The sequence below is a fragment of the Priceomyces carsonii genome (genome assembly GCF_900007245.1).
Source record: "Priceomyces carsonii strain CBS4050 genome assembly, scaffold: Debaryomyces_carsonii_scaffold_3, whole genome shotgun sequence".
NCBI lineage: Eukaryota > Fungi > Ascomycota > Pichiomycetes > Serinales > Debaryomycetaceae > Priceomyces > Priceomyces carsonii.
The window spans coordinates 1,657,122-1,678,510 of NW_026946676.1; the positions used below are offsets into that span (position 1 = coordinate 1,657,122).

General features: G+C 36.4%; 13 protein-coding genes across 13 annotated transcripts; 7 read left to right on the forward strand and 6 right to left on the reverse strand.

Annotated features, from left to right (window-relative positions):
• Positions 1 to 17: 17 nt before the first annotated feature.
• PRCAT00003418001 (putative asparagine synthase) lies at positions 18 to 2,051 on the forward strand (the record flags this gene model as incomplete). Its single annotated transcript, XM_062953346.1, has 1 exon — positions 18 to 2,051. One exon carries the CDS (start codon positions 18 to 20, stop codon positions 2,049 to 2,051), a length of 2,034 nt encoding a protein of 677 aa, XP_062810157.1.
• Positions 2,052 to 2,192: 141 nt separating this feature from the next.
• Positions 2,193 to 2,870, reverse strand: PRCAT00003419001 (uncharacterized protein; the record flags this gene model as incomplete). The annotated part of the gene is made up of 1 exon (XM_062953347.1): positions 2,193 to 2,870. The coding sequence occupies one exon, from the start codon at positions 2,868 to 2,870 to the stop codon at positions 2,193 to 2,195; it is 678 nt and encodes a 225-aa protein (XP_062810158.1).
• A 189-nt stretch (positions 2,871 to 3,059) lies between these two features.
• Positions 3,060 to 3,893, reverse strand: PRCAT00003420001 (uncharacterized protein; the record flags this gene model as incomplete). Its single annotated transcript, XM_062953348.1, has 1 exon — positions 3,060 to 3,893. The coding sequence occupies one exon, from the start codon at positions 3,891 to 3,893 to the stop codon at positions 3,060 to 3,062; it is 834 nt and encodes a 277-aa protein (XP_062810159.1).
• A 618-nt stretch (positions 3,894 to 4,511) lies between these two features.
• On the reverse strand, positions 4,512 to 6,890 carry PRCAT00003421001 (uncharacterized protein; the record flags this gene model as incomplete). Its single annotated transcript, XM_062953349.1, has 1 exon — positions 4,512 to 6,890. The coding sequence occupies one exon, from the start codon at positions 6,888 to 6,890 to the stop codon at positions 4,512 to 4,514; it is 2,379 nt and encodes a 792-aa protein (XP_062810160.1).
• Positions 6,891 to 7,023: 133 nt separating this feature from the next.
• PRCAT00003422001 (uncharacterized protein) lies at positions 7,024 to 7,665 on the forward strand (the record flags this gene model as incomplete). Its single annotated transcript, XM_062953350.1, has 1 exon — positions 7,024 to 7,665. The coding sequence occupies one exon, from the start codon at positions 7,024 to 7,026 to the stop codon at positions 7,663 to 7,665; it is 642 nt and encodes a 213-aa protein (XP_062810161.1).
• Positions 7,666 to 7,969: 304 nt separating this feature from the next.
• Positions 7,970 to 10,018, forward strand: TCO89 (Tco89p; the record flags this gene model as incomplete). Its single annotated transcript, XM_062953351.1, has 1 exon — positions 7,970 to 10,018. The coding sequence occupies one exon, from the start codon at positions 7,970 to 7,972 to the stop codon at positions 10,016 to 10,018; it is 2,049 nt and encodes a 682-aa protein (XP_062810162.1).
• Positions 10,019 to 10,194: 176 nt separating this feature from the next.
• PRCAT00003424001 (mitochondrial 54S ribosomal protein bL36m) lies at positions 10,195 to 10,449 on the reverse strand (the record flags this gene model as incomplete). Its single annotated transcript, XM_062953352.1, has 1 exon — positions 10,195 to 10,449. One exon carries the CDS (start codon positions 10,447 to 10,449, stop codon positions 10,195 to 10,197), a length of 255 nt encoding a protein of 84 aa, XP_062810163.1.
• Positions 10,450 to 10,660: 211 nt separating this feature from the next.
• SEC21 (coatomer subunit gamma) lies at positions 10,661 to 13,474 on the forward strand (the record flags this gene model as incomplete). The annotated part of the gene is made up of 1 exon (XM_062953353.1): positions 10,661 to 13,474. The coding sequence occupies one exon, from the start codon at positions 10,661 to 10,663 to the stop codon at positions 13,472 to 13,474; it is 2,814 nt and encodes a 937-aa protein (XP_062810164.1).
• A 237-nt stretch (positions 13,475 to 13,711) lies between these two features.
• On the reverse strand, positions 13,712 to 14,518 carry PRCAT00003426001 (uncharacterized protein; the record flags this gene model as incomplete). The annotated part of the gene is made up of 1 exon (XM_062953354.1): positions 13,712 to 14,518. One exon carries the CDS (start codon positions 14,516 to 14,518, stop codon positions 13,712 to 13,714), a length of 807 nt encoding a protein of 268 aa, XP_062810165.1.
• A 161-nt stretch (positions 14,519 to 14,679) lies between these two features.
• Positions 14,680 to 17,118, forward strand: PRCAT00003427001 (uncharacterized protein; the record flags this gene model as incomplete). Its single annotated transcript, XM_062953356.1, has 1 exon — positions 14,680 to 17,118. The coding sequence occupies one exon, from the start codon at positions 14,680 to 14,682 to the stop codon at positions 17,116 to 17,118; it is 2,439 nt and encodes an 812-aa protein (XP_062810166.1).
• Positions 17,119 to 17,288: 170 nt separating this feature from the next.
• On the reverse strand, positions 17,289 to 17,597 carry MRPL37 (mitochondrial 54S ribosomal protein mL54; the record flags this gene model as incomplete). The annotated part of the gene is made up of 1 exon (XM_062953357.1): positions 17,289 to 17,597. One exon carries the CDS (start codon positions 17,595 to 17,597, stop codon positions 17,289 to 17,291), a length of 309 nt encoding a protein of 102 aa, XP_062810167.1.
• A 217-nt stretch (positions 17,598 to 17,814) lies between these two features.
• On the forward strand, positions 17,815 to 19,005 carry YBN5 (Obg-like ATPase; the record flags this gene model as incomplete). Its single annotated transcript, XM_062953358.1, has 1 exon — positions 17,815 to 19,005. The coding sequence occupies one exon, from the start codon at positions 17,815 to 17,817 to the stop codon at positions 19,003 to 19,005; it is 1,191 nt and encodes a 396-aa protein (XP_062810168.1).
• Positions 19,006 to 19,185: 180 nt separating this feature from the next.
• Positions 19,186 to 21,384, forward strand: MNN15 (putative alpha-1,3-mannosyltransferase; the record flags this gene model as incomplete). The annotated part of the gene is made up of 1 exon (XM_062953359.1): positions 19,186 to 21,384. One exon carries the CDS (start codon positions 19,186 to 19,188, stop codon positions 21,382 to 21,384), a length of 2,199 nt encoding a protein of 732 aa, XP_062810169.1.
• Between the last annotated feature and the right edge of the window lie 5 nt (positions 21,385 to 21,389).

The following is a 21,389-nucleotide window of genomic DNA, read 5'->3' on the forward strand; positions in this document are numbered from 1 at the left end:
AGTGACAGCACCATGAAATGTGCGGAATACTTTGTCTTATAAATAGGAATAAGGCTGACCATCCACGGTGTTTTGATAACTTGGAAAGCGATGAGAAAAATAGGTTAACATGTGAATCTAGTGATGTAAAATATATTAGAGATAATCTTATACTGCGAGACATGGAGAGATTGAAGTTGTCTGAGGTAGACAAAAGGAAGATTGAAAACTTAGAGGAATTGAGAGGATTGCATAATCAGCTTATTGTGCTTAAGAATAACATTAAAAACAATGCTGAACTTGAAAAAAAACGTATCATTATAGAGGAACAGATAAGCAATATGACCAGTGAGGAGCACGAAACAAAAAAAATTGATGAGGTGGAGCTGAATTTCGAAAATTTGATATGTAAAGTGGCATCTAGAGGTCCAGATTTTACAAAATACTTGCAATTTTATAGAGATGGTATCAATTTCCAGCTCTTTTCTTCAATATTGTCGCTTAGACGACCTTTCACATCGCAACCTGTGATTGACGAGTCTTGGATTGTTCAGTTTAATGGCGAGCTCTACAATGAAGACTGCTTAAGAACGAATGATACAGAGTTTATAAGTCTTTTGCTTAAGAAAAACTTGAAACACGGAAAAAGAAGCGATGCGATTTTACGTACAATTGGAGAGTTAGATGGAGAGTTTGCTATCCTTCTACTCGATTTGATAGAAATGAAGTGTTATTTTGGCAGGGATAGCATTGGTAAAAGATCCCTAGTTTATGCATTAGAACCTGACTTTATTGTCTGTTCGGTGCCTCCTGATAACGACAACTCAATGTTTCAAGAGTGCAAAAATGAAATGTATCAATATGACTTGAAAACTTTTGAACTAACAGCAATTGCTTATGACACAATAGCATCGCAGTCCACGTCTCGAAGTTCCATTGGAGGAACTGCGTTGGATTATAATTCAAGTATAAGCGAAGATCACATTAATTGTAAAGTGCAAGAGTTATACAGAAACCTTAAAGCATCATGTTTATTAAGGCAAGATACAATTCATCCGACTGATGGCAATGATCATTCTTTCGGGATATTGTTCTCTGGAGGTTTGGACTGTACCATTCTAGCCTCTTTATTAAGCGAGTGTGTTCAAGATATGCATGGCCAAAGAAAATGTCGGTTTCGTAGTGTTATTTACTTGATTAGTGTTGCATTTGAGCACCCAAGGTCTAACCTGACCCCTTCTGATTCTCCTGATAGAAAATTAGGCAAGAAATCCTGGTTCAACTTATGTAAAAAATATAATTCAGAGTCACTTGACATCAAATTTATTGAAGTTGACGTGAGTTACGAGCTGTGGTTGGTTCATAAGCGACGTGTGGTTTCTTTGATGTATCCCTCGGCAACTGAGATGGATTTGTCTATCGCCATTGCATTCTATTTTGCCAGTGAATGCAAGGGAAGACAAATGACTTTGAAGAACAAAGACGTGGACTATGATTTATTCTTGGCAGAAGAGAAGAAATATATCTTACTTGAAACACACAGCACTCCTGATCCAAAGGTGCTTTTCAGTGGATTGGGAGCTGATGAATTATTTGCAGGTTATTCTAGGCATGAGGCGATCTTTAATTCTGTATCTTCAACTTCAACATCTAAAGAGATTAATGACCGATACTTAGATCTCTCTAAATCATTACGGTACGACATTGATGTTATTCATCACCGAAATCTTGGGAGAGATGATCGTGTGATGGCATGTTGGGGAAAGGAACTTAGATATCCCTACTTGGATATTGATTTTGTCAACTATGTCATGAGCTCGGTGGAGCCCAATCTTAAACTTACATTCGGATTTCAACAATTGATCGATAAAAAGAATAAAGTAAAAGAATCAAAGGTATATATCCGTAAATATTTGCTTCGGAGACTAGCGGATTATTTAGACTTATCTTGGGTAAGAGATGAGCAAAAGAGAGCAATTCAATTTGGAGCTAAAAGTGCAAAGTTGGAGCTTGGACAGAATAAAACTAAAGGTACAGACAGCTTGCGAGCTAAAAAGCAGACCGGATTATGAATAGATATATAAACTATAAATAAATGAACTGTTAAGAAATAATAAATAATAAATAAATACTGCTGACTACATAATTGAAAGAGGAGATGTGTTGACAAGTCGTTTTGATATTGAGAAAAAAAAAAAGTAAGTGAACTGTCTTCACTTTGTATTGCTTAACTTGTGGACCCATCTAGGCTCCACAACCAAAACTTCACATTCTGCAGCTAAGTTTTCGTTGTCCTCAATATCACATGCATTATCCAAATCTACGGTATAAACACATCCCTTTACCCAACATTTCCTCCCTATCTTCTTGATTATCGAACACTTGATCATCACATAGTTATCCGCCAAGCATGGCTTTCTATAATTGATATTCAAATTGGCAGTGACACCTTTCTTCGAAGAGATATTTTGAAATGCTAACCTGCATGTCATTTCATCTAAAAATGTGGCCAAGAGGCCACCGTGAATTATCCCAGTATGACCAGATAACTTTGACCCTAAGTGCAAAAAAGTTACGGAGAAATTTTCTCCATCAACTTCATTGAAATCTTCATATTTGAAATATTTTTCGTCTATGAAATAGAAAGTATCCCCTCTGTAATTGACCTTGTCCCTTCCCATTAAAGTCTGGCCAGTAAAATTTGGATATAAGTGTTCTTCAATTACACTATGTGGGTTTTTGATAGCATGCCTTTCATACGATTCTCGATAGTTTAAAAACTTTGAGCTCGATAGCAAAGCTTCCTCCAAACTTTCTTTATCATCTACACCAACGGTACTAGTTGCTTCTGAGTTCACAAGAGTTTCTGGTTCTGAATATTCGTGATGCATCTTGTTTTGTTATATTTGCAAAATTTTGTGGGGCAAGAAGGCCCCCCAGATTTCGGACCTTTATATAGATTTCGATGAGGATGGGAATTTTGTACACACTACGGTCCAATGATAACATAGAAATCACGATACATGTTAATTGTCATATTGAAGGAGTCTCAAAAGAAAGAGGATATAATATATAAAGAATCATAAAACTGAATGGAAAATATTTTCGAAAGCCTGCTTTCCGTTTTTTTCAAGAACATTTCCATGACACATTACCCAGGTGTCAAAATCCCATGTATCGATAGCTTTAAGTCCCTCGGAACTTTTTGAGGTATTCATGACGGACCTAGCTAAGTAATTTCCCACACTACTGTATGGTTGTAGATATCTGGTGAAGTATGACCAGCCCAGGTGAGGATTAAAGTTAGTGTAGCCAGTCTCAGGTGAGTACTGCTCTAATGTAACGGATTTATTTGTTGTCCCTCGAACCCCCAAGTTGAAAATTATATCAGCAGCAAAGACAATCTTAGAATTCTTATCATACAAGACTAATTCCTTGTTGGCATGAAATGGTAGATAAACAAATTCGAAATTGTTAACTATAAAGGGGTCCAGGATTCCAATTTCCTCTAAAACTTTCTTGTCAATTTTTTTGTTCCCATATTTTGAAGTTATAACATGGTCGATTTTGACATCTCCTAGGTCAACTGTTTCCATAGAAATTATGCTTAAGCTCGGATAGACCTTCTTGAAGGATTTTGCAGCTAAGGTATGCTCACGATCTGGAATAATCAAGTACTTGAGATTGAACGATTCAGCCTCCTTGCCCGTCGTTCCATTGAGAACATTAAGGGCATCTACTACTTCTTTTCCAAAGGGGATAGGCGACCAAACTAAAATTTCATTATCATATTTCAAAAGCGCCATTCGTGCGCCAAAATTAAATTTGTCAAACCTTGAAAATGGACAAGACGAGGTAACAATATTTGGAGTTAACTTCCTGTTAACTGCTTTAATGATATTTGGATATCCCATTCTTGATCCGATGTGTATTGTGGAAGAGCAAATTAAAACTTTGTTAGAAAGTCGAATGAGCAATCATGAAAAGAAGTTCGCTGTCTAAATGTCACATTATGCGATATTGTTAACAAATCCGTGAAGTTCAATTCCGTGTTTTTAATCTCCATATTAATGGACGACCACACACAAAAGTAGCCACTGCTACCTAATTGATCCTTGTAAAGTTCAGTCGAAAATGCTGTGTCTATCAATACTAGAGTCTTACGGACAGAATTATACGCATTTATGCAGCGTTATCTACTACATCATAATAATTATATATTGTAAAATACTATATGTAGAAAACTATGTTCTTGCTGGCCTTGTATCTCATATACTCACTGTCAGGAGCTATAAAAACTAGTGAAAGGATACCCATATAACTTTCTCTTTTTTGATTTGAGATCTATTTAATTGATCTCATCAAACAAAATATTATATCTGGATAAGGAGGATAAAATTCTTTTCCATTCTCTTAATATTCATTAACCTTTGCGGTTACATCGTTTGAAACCCACGAATACCCAACGTACTGGCTTCGAAACCTATGGAGCTTGGTATCTCGAAAAATGCTTGATTAATACAATAGTTCTATTATATGAGGTCAAAGATATCGCTAGATTTTTTCGGCCCGTTGGTATTGCTTGTCTTATTACTTGGAGATAGAATTAAATGCGAATTAAATCCCGGAGGGAAGCTTGGACTGTTTGATCCCAGTTGTAATTGTTGAAAATTAGATTGAGGCTTAATATTAAATGCTGGATTGAGTTTAGGCGCCTCATTGTCTCTTGGTTTATCATCTCTGTTATCGTTGGAAACTCTAAGGGTCCGTAAAACGGAGGCATTCTGGGAACTGGATCCAGTGGAACCAAAAGATAGCTGAGTTTTTCTACCTTGCTGACTATCACTTTGTGTTCTAATCGGTTGTAATATATTTTTTGTTTTTGGTACCTTTAAAATATCATCTTTTTTACCTTCAGTCAAGTTTTGGCCACTGATTACTTTCGAAAAGCTCATATCACCACTCTTGGTCGTTTGACTCGATGATTTAGGCAAGTTTTCTATATTTCGATCCATTAATGCGGTTTCAATTTGGCGAGTATAGCTCATGAACTGAGAAAATTCTTCTTGTGTACACCCATGACATCCAAAAACCAAAAGTAAGCTTTGACACAATATAAAGTCAACTGATGTTTCGATGCTTAGGGTAATATGATCAGACTTATTCAAATTGACAAAAAACTTCAAAACTGGGGCCACAATGCGCTTATCCCTGCTTTTTAAATTCTTCAAGAGAGGTAGAATTTGGTCTTCTACTATGATCTTATCAATTATTTTTCGGCTGACGAGCATTTCAAGGTTTTCTATTATCAAAACTTTAACAGAAAGCAGCGTCGTTGTCTTGAACACTTGACATATCAATGGGAACAAGTTATTTTTTATGTATGGGAAATCAAATTTTCCAGCTACACCAGGTAGTTTCTTGAAATATACCTCTTGAAGTTTAATTTGATCTTCTTGATTATCTGTGTCCACAGGAGAATTAAGAGCCAAATCGGATAACTTTTTCGCTAGATCTATTAGCAGTCGATCGTTCAATTTTGACTCAAGAACTTCCAAATTTTCAATTAACGTCATCCTTGTTCTCACTGAACAATTCAAAAGCTTCTTACCCACGCTCTGGACTTTAGATTTCACTTCATCCTTTAGGAGTGATTCGTATATAACATCCTGGAAAGTCAAACGGGATAAAGTTGACCCAATTTTGAAAACCACGGTCAACGAGTTAGTAATCAACAACTCATTCAAAGTATCCAAGTTTCTGTTGCTTGCTAAATTTAGCTCCTTAGTTATCAAATCAATTAATAAAGGCAAAAGTTTATGTACATTAAATCCATCGGGAAACTGAGATATCAAGCTATTCCCTTCTGAATCGGCTTCTGACAAACCTTTAGTAAAGATAGTTTTCTCTTCAAGTGTCTTTGTAGATATTTCGTCAATGAAAAGCATAGCTCTTATAAGATTACCTTGGAAAAAGTCAGAATCGATGAATTGATCGATGGTAATCCTTTCATTAGGATAACGTGCAAGTATTTGAGGGAACAATGGGTATAACTTGTCAGGAACATTTTTTAAGAAATACCTTAATTCACTGGGTCTGTGATTATAAAACTTGTTTTCAAATCTTTTAAACTCACTTTTATAATCACTTATGCTATTAGTGTCAAAACAGTTTAAAATAGCTTCACCTTTATTGTAAAGATAAAATATTAGACATCCCAAAGACCATATATCATTTCCTGGATCAAGAATCAGTTGTTTATCTATTAAAAGCTCTGGTGCAGTATAATTGACATTAAGATTACTGAAGGGGACCAAGGAAGAATTATGCATGAGAAAAAAGTTCAGGCGTTCCAGGGGCAGGATCTCTTTAAGATCTTTTAAAAACCTGAATCCTGCTAGTTTCCAGTCACCCTGTGTATTAATAAATACGGAAGACGGTTGTAGATTGAAGTGAATAATGGAGCAGTAATTATGTAAAAATTGCAAGCTTTTCGCTATTTCCAACAATCCTTTCTGAATGCTTAAGTTGTCTAACTTAGCCAAGTCAGTAGTGACTAAACTTCCTTTCACAGGTTCCGTTGCAAATAAAAATTTCAGTTTAGTTTCTTCAAGTGTTTCAAAAACAGTCAATATTTGTGGATGCTTTAGCTTACTTAACTGGGTAACTTCATATTTGATAAGTTCATAGCAATTACTTATAACCACCTTGGGATTGTTGCTTGACATAGACAGACACATTCTATGAATTTGAGATTCAAACTTTGACTTATCAAAGATGAATACCGATACCGCTCTTCCCAGGGACCTATGCTTAGCTGGGTAAACTTTCCATGCATCAGAAGAAAACAGAGGATTCTCCAGGACATCATATGAGGATCGAATTCCTGTCCTGAAGACTGATTTGAACATGCTAAAATTCTATGAGTAATTTAATGCTTTCAAAAGTTCAATATCAAATCTCAATTAGAGTAAGAAAACATTTCGAGCGAACTACTTTTTTTTTATACAAATTGCACCAGAATCATTACTAAAGCACCTAAACATGGAATTGATAGAAGAAAATTACCAGCATTCTGCTGAAAGGCTAGACAAACCATCACAGTATTTGATTAAAAAGGCCATTCGAAGACAAAATTTTGAAAACTTAACAAGGGCCCTTCACCTGAAGACTATATACGTAGGAAACTTGTCTCATTTCACAACAGAGGAACAAATACATGAATTATTCCTGAAATGTGGTCCAATAGATAGAATAATAATGGGATTGGATCGAAACAAATTAACCCCTTGTGGATTCTGCTTCATAATCTACAAATCGGAAGATGGATCTTTGAACGCAATGAAATACTTGAAGGGAACTTATCTCGATAGCCAAACTTTGGAAATTGACCTAGATCCTGGGTTCAGAGAAGGCAGACAATTTGGAAGAGGTGTTTTTGGTGGACAAGTTAGCCAAGAGTCACAAAACAATACCCAAAGAAGGCGATTTGAATACAGAGGCGGATTTAGAGGACGAAGCAGAGGTAGGGGTAGAGGTACTTTCCGTGGACGAGGAAGTACATTCAGAGGTAGAGGAAGAGGTGGATTTAGAGGTAATCTGGACTTCTCGATCCAGAACCTGTCGGATGCAACATTTAATGATCAAACATCAGTGAACAGTTCAGGGGATATGAATACCGAGTGAATCTCCCCATGATCAACCTCTTAGATTAGTATTTAGTCCTATTTCATCTATATTACAGCACAAACTTCATCAGCAGTTAGGTAACTTATAATTTACGCAAAATGTTTGTTTTAATAATACTATACGCTATTATTATGAGTAGTCCTCTGTAAATGAAGTCTCGAGCTAAGTGTGACAGTAGCTTGGATCTAAATTTTCAACATACTGCATATACTTAGAGAATAACATCAAGTTAAATACTTAAATTAAAGGCTATCTATCAGATTAGAGGAGTTGGCAGTAGACGATAGAAAAACAGGTCAAGATGTCGTCTCATCCTTCTCTGGCTTCCTCTGTATTAGATGGTGGAAGGGGGAGAACGAAGGCTCAATCAAATTCTAGTTTGCATGTTCCTCAACATCTCAAGAAGAGTCATTCCAAAGGTAAAGTACACAGCCGTTCACTGTCACATACCAAATTAATGAATAAAGTGTCCGCCCCTGGTGGTACGTCAGGAGTACTATCACGCCCCAATTTGGGAAGATCCAAATCGACTGACATGCTACTTCGAACCAATTCCAGAGGCGGTGCTAAAAGAAGCAACAGATCTTTCACGAAATTGTCGGGTCTTCAACCATTGCTGAAGACCACCTCAAACCAATCCTTGAAACTGAATAAGTCCAGTGGATCCTTAAAGGGATTATTTGGAGCTTCTGTTACCGGGGCTGCGACTGCTGGTCTACGTACAAGTGGAAGAAAGGGTAAGGCCATCATGCGCTTGAATGACGATGACCCCGATAGTCAGGAATACGAGGACATGAAAAACGACGAAGAGAGTAATACCTCATTAGAGCCTGAACAAAATGATAGAAATTTAGCAGATGATATCGCAGAATCACCTGAGAACCGTCTTTCTTCAGGAAAAGAGGTTCCAAGTTCTAGTGAGATAGAATCGTATGAAAATAATGATAATGATCTTCAAATAATGAATGCACCAAACAAAGACCAGACATTTATGGGTTTAGATAACCGCACCTCTCCTTCTCAAGATCCACAAAAGGGCAAGAAAGTGGTTCAGGGCGAACTAATTGGAAAAAATTCAGCCCAAACTGAGAGCTCAATAGATGAAACTCAGAACATGTATGGCGGATCATTCTTACTATCACAATCTACAGGCTTGACGAAAAAACTAGATAAAGGAAAGGGCGGCAATAGTCGATCTAAAAATGATGTTTATAACGGTAATGGTATTGTTGTACCTCACAGTGAAAACATAGGGGGCCCTAATAATTCAGAATCCTTGACTGGTATCTCTTTTAAGGCAAAGCCAATTGATAATGTCGCAGAACCAGTTGTAACTAATAAGACTGTCAATCAAAATAACTCATATCAACCAAATCAAACAATTTTTAGCAATTTACAAAGGACAAATTCTCAGTACTTATCATCCAAGAAGCATCCAAAACAGTTGAAAAATTATCAAAAACACTTTGGTCTGGGGCCTGATGATATTGACAGTAATACTACAAATTTTTCAAATTTCTTGAATAAACAACACTCTTTCCAATCAGAAAACAATATGGACACAAGAACACAACAAAGACTATGGTTACAACGAGAAAGTTCATTGATGGATATTCCGAGTGAAGGTCATATACCGAATCTTTCCACACTTTCTTTGAGCAATATGATGTTCCCAAGCAGCTACTCTCAGAGTTCTGCTTCCAACAGAGACACCTCTCAGAACATGTTGGCAATGACACCAGCACCTCAGCATTCAACCACAAATGAAGCTTTCACTGGAGGTCCAGAAAATGGAAGCCTGACGAACATCAATGGTTTATTTATGATGATACAAAATCACCAAAATTCTATTCAATCTAGAACAGAATATGAAAGGTTAAATAGGGAATACTTAAATGTGAGGCGTCATTTGAATCCAGTAGGCGAATGTTTAAGCAGGCTTGAAAAAAAGTCGAGGAGTAAAAATGAAATTGACGTATTGAAATCAAGACTGAGTTCAAAGTCTCCTCTGTTATCATTAAGTACCCGAGATAAAAATAACAATTCATTTAATGAATTTTCGCCGCTTTTTCAGGACAAGAAAGATGAAATAGTCCCGACTTTAAATTCAATCTGGCAAGATGCATTGGTTTCCTCCCTGTCTGTGACTCCCTCGCCCACGTCGCAAATGTCACCAGCGATACAAGGGCTGTCATGGAACAACCAACGCCCTATTAACCCTCGAGGATCATCATATAATAACTTACGTTCTTCTCAAACTCCAACCACTAGAGCAGTCAAGTTAGCTGCTGCACATGCAGCTTCGCTGTCGAATCACAGACCAAACGAGCAGCTAGTCAATATAAATTGATACCTAGTGAAATTCTATTCGTATAGGTTTGACTTTAAAAATAGGAAATATAATATATCTACATCTTTCGGAGCAAGAATCAATCAATCTGAATACTTATTATCATGTATTTACAAGATATATTTTAATCTATAAACATAGGCACGAAAATGCTAAAAACTCTCTCTGATCTGCCTCTAACCTTGTCTTTGCTTATGCTTTCCATTTGACTTACAGTACACGTAAACTCTACCCTTCCTTCTTACCATATAGCAATCTTTGCAAAACTTTTTAACGGATGTTCTTACCTTGAATCCCCTGTTAAAGATCAACGGTTGAAATAATGAAGACCAGTACTGTGCATTTCCTGTTATGGGAACTATCCTTGAGAAACTTGGTGTCACCAACACTCTCCTTATCTGCCTGCTAGTAGCAGATATAACTCCAAGCATTCTTCTTAATCATTAATACCCTCGAGTATATCAGATTCCTTTCTTAGAAATTTTCAAATTTACCGATTGACTGCTTACATAATCGAAATCAGAAACTCGAGCTCACTCTCGAACCAACACGTCGATGAAAAGGGATCGACAACAACAAGCAAAACTAGGCATTGGAATCTGATTTGGTAAATACGTTATAAGAGGGTGGAAGCAGTCCAGTATGTCAACTCAATTATATAAGAAACAGGATTCGCAATTTGCGTCGGGAGAAATCCCAGACAAAATGGCAGTATTCCAAGATTGTTTACAGCAGTTCAATGCTTCTCCCGTGAATGCCAAAAGATGCCGTCAGTTATTAGGCAAATTATTGAGATTAATATATCATGGTGAGACATTTCCCTCTCAGGAGTCTACCACATTATTTTTCTCTATATCTAAACTTTTTCAGCACCGAGATGTTTCATTGAGGCAAATAGTCTACTTGACAATCAAAGAGTTGTCATCAACGTCTCAGGATATATTGATGGTAACATCATCGATCATGAAGGATATACAAAGTGGGGATTTGGTTTATAAACCTAACGCCATCAGAACTTTGTCAAAAGTGTTGGATCCTTCAACCGTGTCGGCACTGGAAAGATTATTTAAAAACGCTATTGTTGATAGGAATCCTACAGTATCTTCCGCTGCATTGATCTCCTCTTACCACTTACTACCAATCGCAAAGGATGTCGTTAAGAGATTCACAAATGAAACTTTGGAGACTATACAAAGTTTTAAGCAATTTCCAGCAAATCAATTTCAGCTTCACGAATATTATGGAAGTTCTACTTCTAATTTGCCCTCCACGTCTTACATGTATCAATATCATGCTTTGGGATTATTGTATCATTTAAGAAATCACGATAAAATGGCATTGATGAAATTAATAACTTCCTTGTCTGAGGGATCTACTTTGAAAAACTCTTTGTCTATCATCCAGTTAATAAGATACATCAATAAAATATTGATTGATGATGAGTCTTTACTTAATCACTTGTATCCTATTTTGGCTGGCTTTTTGAAACATAAGAGTGATATGGTAGAATTGGAGGCTTGTAAGTCTCTTTTGAATTTACAGCATTTGATAAAAGATGAGCAATTTATGGGTGTTGTTAACACTTTACAGAAGTTACTTAGTGTTCCCAGAACAGCAACAAGATTCTCTGCTATAAGATTGATAAATAAGGTATCTTCCAGGCATCCTGAGAAAATCATGGTTGTCAATTTAGAGTTAGAAAATTTGATCAATGATTCAAATAGATCAATCTCTACATTGGCTATCACCACCTTGTTGAAGACTATGGGTGCCGGTACTATTGATACAGGTTCTGAAGGTAGCGAAAACGTTGATAGGTTGATTTCAAAAATGACTTCTTTGATGGATGACATAACTGAGGACTTTAAAATCGTCATTATTGAAGCAATTGAAAACTTGGCATTGAAATTCCCAGCCAAGCATAAAAAATTGGTTTCTTTCTTGACAGATTTGCTTCGAGACGATGGTTCTTTGCAACTTAAATCTTGCATTGTTGATGCGCTATTTGACTTGAGTAAATTTCTACCTGATGCCAATGCGAAACAATTGATATTGATGAACTTGTGCGAATTTATTGAGGATTGTGAATTCACCGAGCTCTTAGTCAGAATTTTGCATTTGCTCGGAGACGAGGGTCCATATACGCTGAATCCATCGTATTATATCAGACATATCTACAATAGATTGGTATTGGAGAATTCTATTGTGAGATCTTCTGCCGTCATATCACTTGCTAAATTTGCTATTATATGCGGTGGAAGTGTTGCTAAGAATTTGAAAATTTTATTGGGAAGGTGTTTGAATGACGTCGACGATGAAGTCAGAGATAGAGCAGCTTTATCATTAAAGTTTATCAATAGCAACCAAAAAAGATTAATTGTATCTGATACTAGGTACGACCTTGCTTCATTAGAAAGTAGGTTAACACATTATTTGAATGACGAATCTAATTTTGATCATGAATTCGATATTAATGAAGTTCCTGCTCTCTCCAAGGAAGAGATGAAATCTATGGAGTACACTAAAAAGATATCGAAATTGGAATCAACGAATAACGATTCAGCGGAGATTAACGACTCTCAAAACCTATCTGCTAATGAAAATGAACAGGTCAAGAGTGATGATACCGCCAATGATCTTCTTAAACAACAACAGTATGCACAAGAAGTATTAAGCATTCCTGAGTTCTCAGGTTATGGTAAGCTAACCAAATCTACCATGACTCCAGTTTATTTGACTGATAAAGAAAATGAGTTCGTTGTTACGGTCGTAAAGCACTTTTTTATTGAATCAAAAAAGATGGTTTTGCAATACAACATTACAAACACTTTGCCTCGCTTGGTTTTACAAGATATTACAGTGATAGCTCAACCAGATAATGAACTATATGAAGAAGACTTCATAGTTCCTTTAGTCGAGTTAAGGCCAGATCAGACAGGCATCGTTTATGTTTCTTTCAGCACTCCAGGTATCGAGAACGATGAGCTTCTCGCTGCCTTTGGAAGCACTGTAGCTTACACAAACAAGGATATAATAGATGATGAAGGTAACATCGATCCCGCTGATGAGGGTTGGACTGATGAATATCAAATTGATGACTTAGAGATTCAAGTAGGTGATTTCACTTTCCCATCATACAACTCAAACTTTACTGAAATTTATGATCAACTTCCAAATTACGAAAGTACTGTTGTAACTTTATCGTCTGTCGATAACCTTGAGAATGCTGCTATTAAGTTGAGAACAACTTTTAACCTTATGCCATTAGATGGATCGGATTACGTTCCAAGTGATGCAACGTCTCACATTTTGAAATTGTTTGGTAAGGATGTATGGGGCGGCAAAGTCGGTGTCTTAGCTAGGCTTGCTGCGACAGGGGGTAAAGTTGTTGTCAAATTGGAGGTGAAAGCTGAGACAACTAATTTTAGTGCGATCGTTGCTGGGGGAATATACTAATCTCTATTTTGTAGGAAAATAAGATGATATATCAAATACAAAAACTTATATAAAATTTTATAATAGACATCCAAGGATCCAAAGTCTTTTTTCGTCCGAGGTCAGTGACATAAGGATTCATAGAAAAATCTTGAATACATATAAACTGTCCAGGTAGTTAAAAATTCCGAAATAACCCACAATAGTTTCCATTCCATCGAAATAATAATGTACAGTGAAGGTAGCGATCTAACAGAATCATGACTTATATTGCATTTTTGGCCCCTCTGATTTCATGTGCTTGTACAAGAGACCTCCCGAAAAGTAAACGAAGAGGGCGGCCAAAAGTATCAGAAAAAAGATCCAGATTACAGCTAAATTGCTCTCTTTAGCTGCAGTTGGGCACGCTTCATGAGATCTGACTTCAAAAAAATAGTTGCAGTCGTTGAAGGAACCAATGAACGAAACGGTGGCCCTACCTTGCATCTCTCTGTCGCAAGTGAATGTCAACAAGGTAGACTTCCTCATTAACTGCCCAGTTGTCTTGTCAATTAAACCATCACAGGCAGACCCATTTTCATATGTCAAGGTAAGCTTCTTTCCTCTAAAAACTGGGGTACTGGAATATTCTCCTAGAGAAACATATTTACTACTCTTTGAATCTCTATAATAAGCACCAACTTTTTCAGCACTTACACCATCCTTCATCTCCGTTACCTCGTCATGATGCTTTTTGAAAGGGTTCGAACATATCCCTATAGTGTAGTTGTGTCCGCTATCATAACCTTTAGAGGTCCAAGGCAAAGCTTTACCTTCATTTGCACTGGATGAAAGACCTCTTAAATCAATAAACCCATGGTTTATGGGATTAGTCGCTGTACATGGCTCAATTATTCCTTGAACTAGATTGTATTCTTCTAGCTTTTGTTTCTTATCTGATGATATTGCATTAGAATTAGATTTCAGTCTTTGGTAGCTAGCTTCTTTACTCTCTATGTAAAAGAAAAATCCACCGCAAAGAACAATAAGTAGTCCCAATAGTATGACTCTTCTATACTTTATCATACTATTTGGCTGAACATATAATTCCTTAAATCCTTTCGGTTTTGTCAATCAACCTGTAGCGAGGAATAGTAGTAGATTACCTAATATGTTTTGAGTTTCTCGGACGAAGACAATTTTAAGATTCACCTTTAGGGCTAATAGATCGCTAAATTACTTCAACAATGGACGCGTGGACCACCTCTTTAACAGAGGAGCAGCAACCGTCATCAAATGTAATGCTACAGGATGATAATAATATACTTAATTATTCAGATCCTCTTTTATCAAAGATTCTTAGAGCCAAAAAGGAGCTACATACAGCCATGGAACTGAAGATCAATGATGGTGAAGGCGACGAATCACTAATTGAACTTTTAGTTAGTGCTTGTGATGGAGACTTGGTGACTTTGGAAAGCTTACTTAGAAGTAAACCAGGTATTGTGGATGAGTTGTACCCTGAAGATTCAGGTGTTACGTCCTTGGTGTGTGCAATTTGTTTTGATAATTATGAAGTAGTAGATTCATTATTATCATCGCATGGTGCTGACCCTGATATATGTGATACTATAGTGCATTATACTCCCATGATGTGGGCAGTGTATTTAAATCAATTGCCTATTGTCAAATTATTGATGAACCAACAAGCAGATCCATATCTCTCACCAGAGAATAATGGTAAAAATGCAATCACATTGCTAAACCCTGAAAATACTCTTTTGTATGAGTATTTTAAATCCCACAATTTGTTGCAATCTTCGAAAGATGCTGATGGTGATGATTTTTTCAGACCTGAGTATGAACCTCAGGATCCTTTGGCCGATGAACTTTCTGTCAAATTAAAATTACAGAGTATTGCTAACAATCCTTACGACGAAGAGGATTTAGATGATAGAGCTGCGGCACTAGATGAGGAAGCTGAATTGTCATTGGATCCTATTCTTGTGAATCGAAAGGATTTTGAATATGACAAGCTAATCTCAGGCCAATATATTAAATTTACAGATAGCGATATACCGTCACTTTTGGATTACATTTTCAAATTGAGAACGACAAAACTCGCTTATCAGCATGATTCAAAGGTTCCTGCTGCGATAGTATTTCAATTAATTAGATATTCACACTTGAAAGTGAAAAGTGATGAATTGACTGAATTCTTGTTTGAGTGCTTTAGTGCTAGATTAAGATCGGTGACTAACACTAAGTCCGGTGTCTTTAATATGGCAACAACTGATAATGCAAGTGCGGCAGCTGGTGCAGGTGATATTGTTTTGTTGAGTTATTGGTTGTCGTCTCTTCAATTTCTTCATTTTTATTTCAGTAAAAATGACATTTATATCAGCTACCCCAAATTTTTACAAGAAATTATAAATTTGGTCCAATCATTGATTGCAACTTTATCATTTTCAATAAATTCGAGATTGAACTTATTGTTAGATGATTGTCTTTTGAATTTCACAAGTTTGGTCGATGTGTCTAACGTATTGTATGAGAAGGATTGGAACTTTTTTAAAAATAAAAAGAAGCACCCGTTCACTTATGACGATATATACGAGATGTTATATCCACCATCACAAACTGAGCAAATGAAGCCTTCGCCTATCAGGTATATTCAAGTATTGGGTGCCCTTGATTATGTCTTGAAAATACATGAGGTTGATAAGCTCTTCAGGGTTCAAACTTTTTCACAAGTATTCTATTACATCAATGCAGTCATTTTCAATCGGCTTATGAGCAACGCGAAATATTGCTCGAGAGCAAAAGCGATCCAAATAAGGTTAAATATTTCAACCTTAGAGGACTGGTTGAGATCGCATAACTATAAAATATACAGACCTGAGGTAATAGGACATATTAACAAATTAGTAGGTGATACCAATATAAGGTTGCATAACATTTTTTCAGAGGAAACTGAGGACAAAAGAGATCCACATACACTTGCATTTTACTATAATTCCTTGTATCATGTTGGCAAAATCCAGTTGCAGCCTACATTTGAACTTCTTCAATGGTTGCAATGCATGTCTCTGCTACTGGATGAAGAAAGTTTAATCATAACCATTAACCAATTTGACGCATTAAACTATTATCAGCTTTATAAAGTTATACATAAATTGTACAGATATGAAGTTGATGAACCAAAAATTCCTAAAAAACTAATCAATGTGGTGAAAGCTTTAATGAATGAACAGGGCGAGAAGCAAATTGAGAGAAGTCACTTGCACTATATGACTCAATCTACTTTTTTGGTAAAAGAGCTATACATATATTTAAATCCAAATTATATTTTTGAAGTGGCATTGCCTAATTTGGCAGAACTTATTAGCAATTATGGATCTGGCATTGGAGGTGTTAAAATTTATAGAAGCAGAAAGTATCAACCATCTTTGCCGATCGCTATTTCTGACGATATTGAAGAACTATTGAGTAGCAATAGAGCTACTGTAAATGATGACTATGACTATGAACAGCAGCGAGATGACTATAGACCCGAAGAAAACAACGGGGAGGATTTAACCGAGGATAATTTCAAAGGTGATGAAATGTTCAAGCAAGTCCAATTGCCAAACACATTAGTACATAAAGAATGGGGTGATGAGGATATAGACACAAATCCTTGGTAATTGGTGTATTTTTCTTCGAAAGACAGACATGTATTTTACTCATTCAGAGCGACGGTTAATCTAGAGACCTCTTATTACAAATTATGTATATTCTATTCATCTTTTGAATTGTCATTAAGAACTATTTGTCAATTATGTATATACAAGATATCAGAAGGATGACAATCTGATCACATCTTCGAAATGAAGTTGTTGTAGTTGATTTTCTTGGTATTCGCCTTAGTAAGGTGTTTCCTCCTCCACTTCATGAAATCAGTCTCTTTCAACTTGGCATCTACTTTCAGCTTGTCGAGGCAATCCCACAACCAATCTGGGTATTCTGAATCCTCTAATGCAATCGGTTCATCACCACTTTTTTTAATTTTCAAATTCAAGACAGTTCCTGCTTTGCAAGACGATTTTGGGGCACTATTTAAAGATACATGCGAGGTCACAAAGTTCCTCGCTAGACGAGTTATACATGCATTGGCTTTGTTCATATTTATTATACCTCCTGATTAAAATCTTTGACCCCTGTTGTTGTAATTTGATTTGAAGATTTTCTTTACCCGGCAAGTTCAAAAATGTCAAAAGCGACATAATTAAATGTCGTACAATTCTCGACATTTTGATGAAAAAAAATGTTCAAAAAAAGGTCAGAAGCAGTTCAATCCAAAGCCAAAAGAAAGTAATAAAGTAATAAGTCTTTTTAATATAATGGCTCCAAAAAAGAAGGTTCAACAAGAGAAGCCCATACTATTGGGTAGACCAGGTAATAACTTGAAGTCCGGTATTGTTGGTTTGGCAAATGTTGGAAAATCAACATTTTTTCAAGCTATCACAAGATCACCTTTAGGAAATCCTGCAAACTATCCTTTTGCTACAATTGAGCCAGAAGAAGCTAAAGTTATTGTCCCATCTCCAAGGTTTGAGAAATTATGTGAATTGTACAAACCAAAAAGCGAAGTTCGTGCGTATATGACTGTTTATGATATTGCTGGATTGACTAAGGGAGCTCACGCCGGTGAGGGTTTGGGAAATAATTTTTTAGCAAACATTAGAGCTGTTGACTCTATCTTTCAAGTTGTGCGTTGTTTCGATGATGCTGATATTATCCATATTAATGATGAGGTGAATCCATTTGCTGACTTGGAAATCATTCATGATGAGTTGAGATTGAAAGACATTGAGTTCGCCCAGAAACATTTGGAAGGGATTGATAAAATCACCAAAAGGGGTGGCCAATCCTTAGAAGTTAAACAAAAGAAGGAAGAGGCGGAGCTTGTTAAAAGAATCATCGCATTATTGGAAGATGGTCAAAGAGTTGCAAATCAAAAATGGACCTCTAAAGAAGTTGAAGTCATCAATGGAATGTTTTTATTGACTGCCAAGCCTTGTATTTATTTAATCAACTTGTCAGAGAGGGATTACGTTAGGAAGAAGAATAAGCATTTATTGAAGATCAAAGAATGGGTTGATAAGAATTCTCCAGGCGATTTTATTATACCAATTTCTGTCTCACTAGAAGAAAAATTGGCCAATATGGAGACCGATGAAGAAAGGGAAGCATACACCAAAGAGCTTGGTGCTCAGTCTGCTTTGCCTAAGATTATAACTACTATGAGACAAAAGCTCGACTTGATTTCCTTTTTCACTGGGGGCCCAGACGAGGTTAGAGAATGGACAATTAGACGTTTCTATACTGCTCCTCAAGCTGCTGGTACCATTCATACTGATTTGGAGAGGACATTTATTTTGGCACAGGTAACGAAATATGACGACTTGATTGAGTACGGTGATGAAGCTAGTGTCAAAGCAGCAGGAAAGTTACTCCAGAAAGGTAAAGATTATATAGTAGAAGATGGAGACATATTATATATCAAGGCTGGTGAAGGTAAAGCTCGTTAGGATGCAAAATCTTCATAGTTTATATACTCTATATAATATATTGACCACGTGCTTTTCACTGTATTTTGACATCTGCGCCTTGTTATAGCTTAACAAGTTTCTGCTTTAAATGGAAGTATTCGCTGTTACAAATTGAACATGGATTATTCGTAAGGGTAACTTGGAAACCGCAGGTATAGTATGAGACGTGTGCTAAGAAAGCTTATAATACTTCTCATAATTGTGTTTACGGTAATCACGGTGACTTGTCTATCATTTGAGAATTTAACACACTTATTATGGAAAGCGATTGTGAACACAGAACCCCGAATCAACGATTTTTGGAGGGATGATAGAGATCTAAGAAATGAATTATTATATTCCAAACATGTTTATGGTGGGTACGAGCATTTTTTAAAGGATGCAATTAATGGTGATATAAAAAATTTTAGGAAGAAGGATTTAGCAGAAAGATGCAAAATCTTTTTTGACCATTTTCAAAGTAAAAATCCTAACTGGGGATTTGATGAATTCAAATCATTTCATTTCGAAAAGAATATCGTGAAGAAGAAGAAATATTTTGAAAACAAATTCAAACAGCTTAAGCTTGAGTCGACATTCTCGGAGATAGGTAGGAAAGACTTTGTAGCAATATCCAAGGAGTTTCAAAGAGCCGTGAATGAATCACGGGAAGTAGAGCAAAAGATGGCTGATACAATTACATTAATGCGGATATATGGGAAGTGTTTTTTGAATGAGCAAGAGAAATCCGCAGAACAAGCTGCAATATTTGAGGATTTTTCGAGTCACATTTTTCCGTTTATTGCTAAGCTGCTTCCAACTTTTGAAAGCCTAAATGGTGAGACAACCCCGCGAGCTTTCCCTGTATTTGATGGTAACCAATATACCTCGAAGACGAAAGATTTTGATGGTACGCATATTATTGATTATATGCATAAGAATAGTAATGGAAGAGGAATTGTGGTGTCAGCGTCTAAAAGACATGTTAAGGATCTTGTTAAACTAATAAGGGTTTTGAGAGCTTTGAACAATGAGCTCCCTATTGAAGTTGTTCATAAAGGTGATATAGGAAAGTATTCGGCACAATACATTACGTTTGCAGCAACTGCGGATCGTAAAGAGCTATTGGACCCAATCAACCTTTCAGATAGTGATAAGGTTTCGCCTGAAATAGATCTTTTAAGAGATCTGCAAAAGTTTGGCTCCTATTTCCCTAAACAAGAGATTTGGTTCGTTAACGTAACACCGAGTATTCCAAGGGCTTTTAAATATTCTTTTGGGGGCTACTTCAATAAGATACTTGCATTAATCTTTAATTCTTTCCGAGAAGTAATCATGCTAGATGTTGATGTGGTGCCATTGATTCCTGTAAAGGAATTCTTCGAGATGAAACAATATATGGAGACATCGGCCCTTTTTTTCAAAGACAGAAGCCTCAGAGATACAAATGACTTCATTGAAACCAATTTTTTCGCTAAGCTTTTTCCAGTAAATAAGAACTCGATTGATTCATTATTTGATATCCCTCTCGTTAATAAAACTTTGCATAATAGTTATATGAAGGGATGGAGGCATAATCAAGAAGCTGGAGTAGTAGTTGTCGATAAAGTGAAGCACTTCATGGGAATCCTAATGATGTTGCCATTGACTTTATGGAAAGAGCCCGTTAAATCTTCCATTTGGGGAGACAAAGAAATGTTTTGGTTGGGGTTTGCGATGGCTGGAGATGAAAATTATAACTTCAATACAAATTCTGCCGCAAGCGTTGGTGAGATAACATCGAACTCACTGCACCAGCATTATGTCGGATCTTTGTCTCAAGAGATTTGTTCATCGCATCCTGGCCAGATTGATGATAGTGGCAAGTTATTATGGATAAACTCAGGCTTTGACTATTGCAAAAAGAACACATATTACAGAGATAAGAACAAATTTCCATTTTCTGAAATGGATATAAATGATTTGTCAAATTTATTCAAGTCACCTTTAAAAATAAGGCACTCCATAGTTCCTCCAGATCTCCCTGTTTACAGAACTTTAGATAACCCAGAAGTTGTCATGAAAGAACACTCCTCTTTACTGCAGAAACAGGCGCAGGATCTTCAAGATTTAGATTCAGGGAGGATTAATCAAGTATTCAATATAAACCCTCAAGATGGGTGGCTGAAGAGCCCCATATGTACAGGCTATTTTTATTGTGCTTACGATATTTATGATGGATCTGAAAAATTTGACAGTAAGGGAAAAGTCTATGAATTTGACGATACAGAGGTCAAGTTTTATGACTACATAGGAAAAATTTGGACAACTGGAAAAGAAAAGAAGAGAATGGAATTGCATACCACATCCAAAAATCAGAAATACAAAGGAAAAGGTTAAAAAAA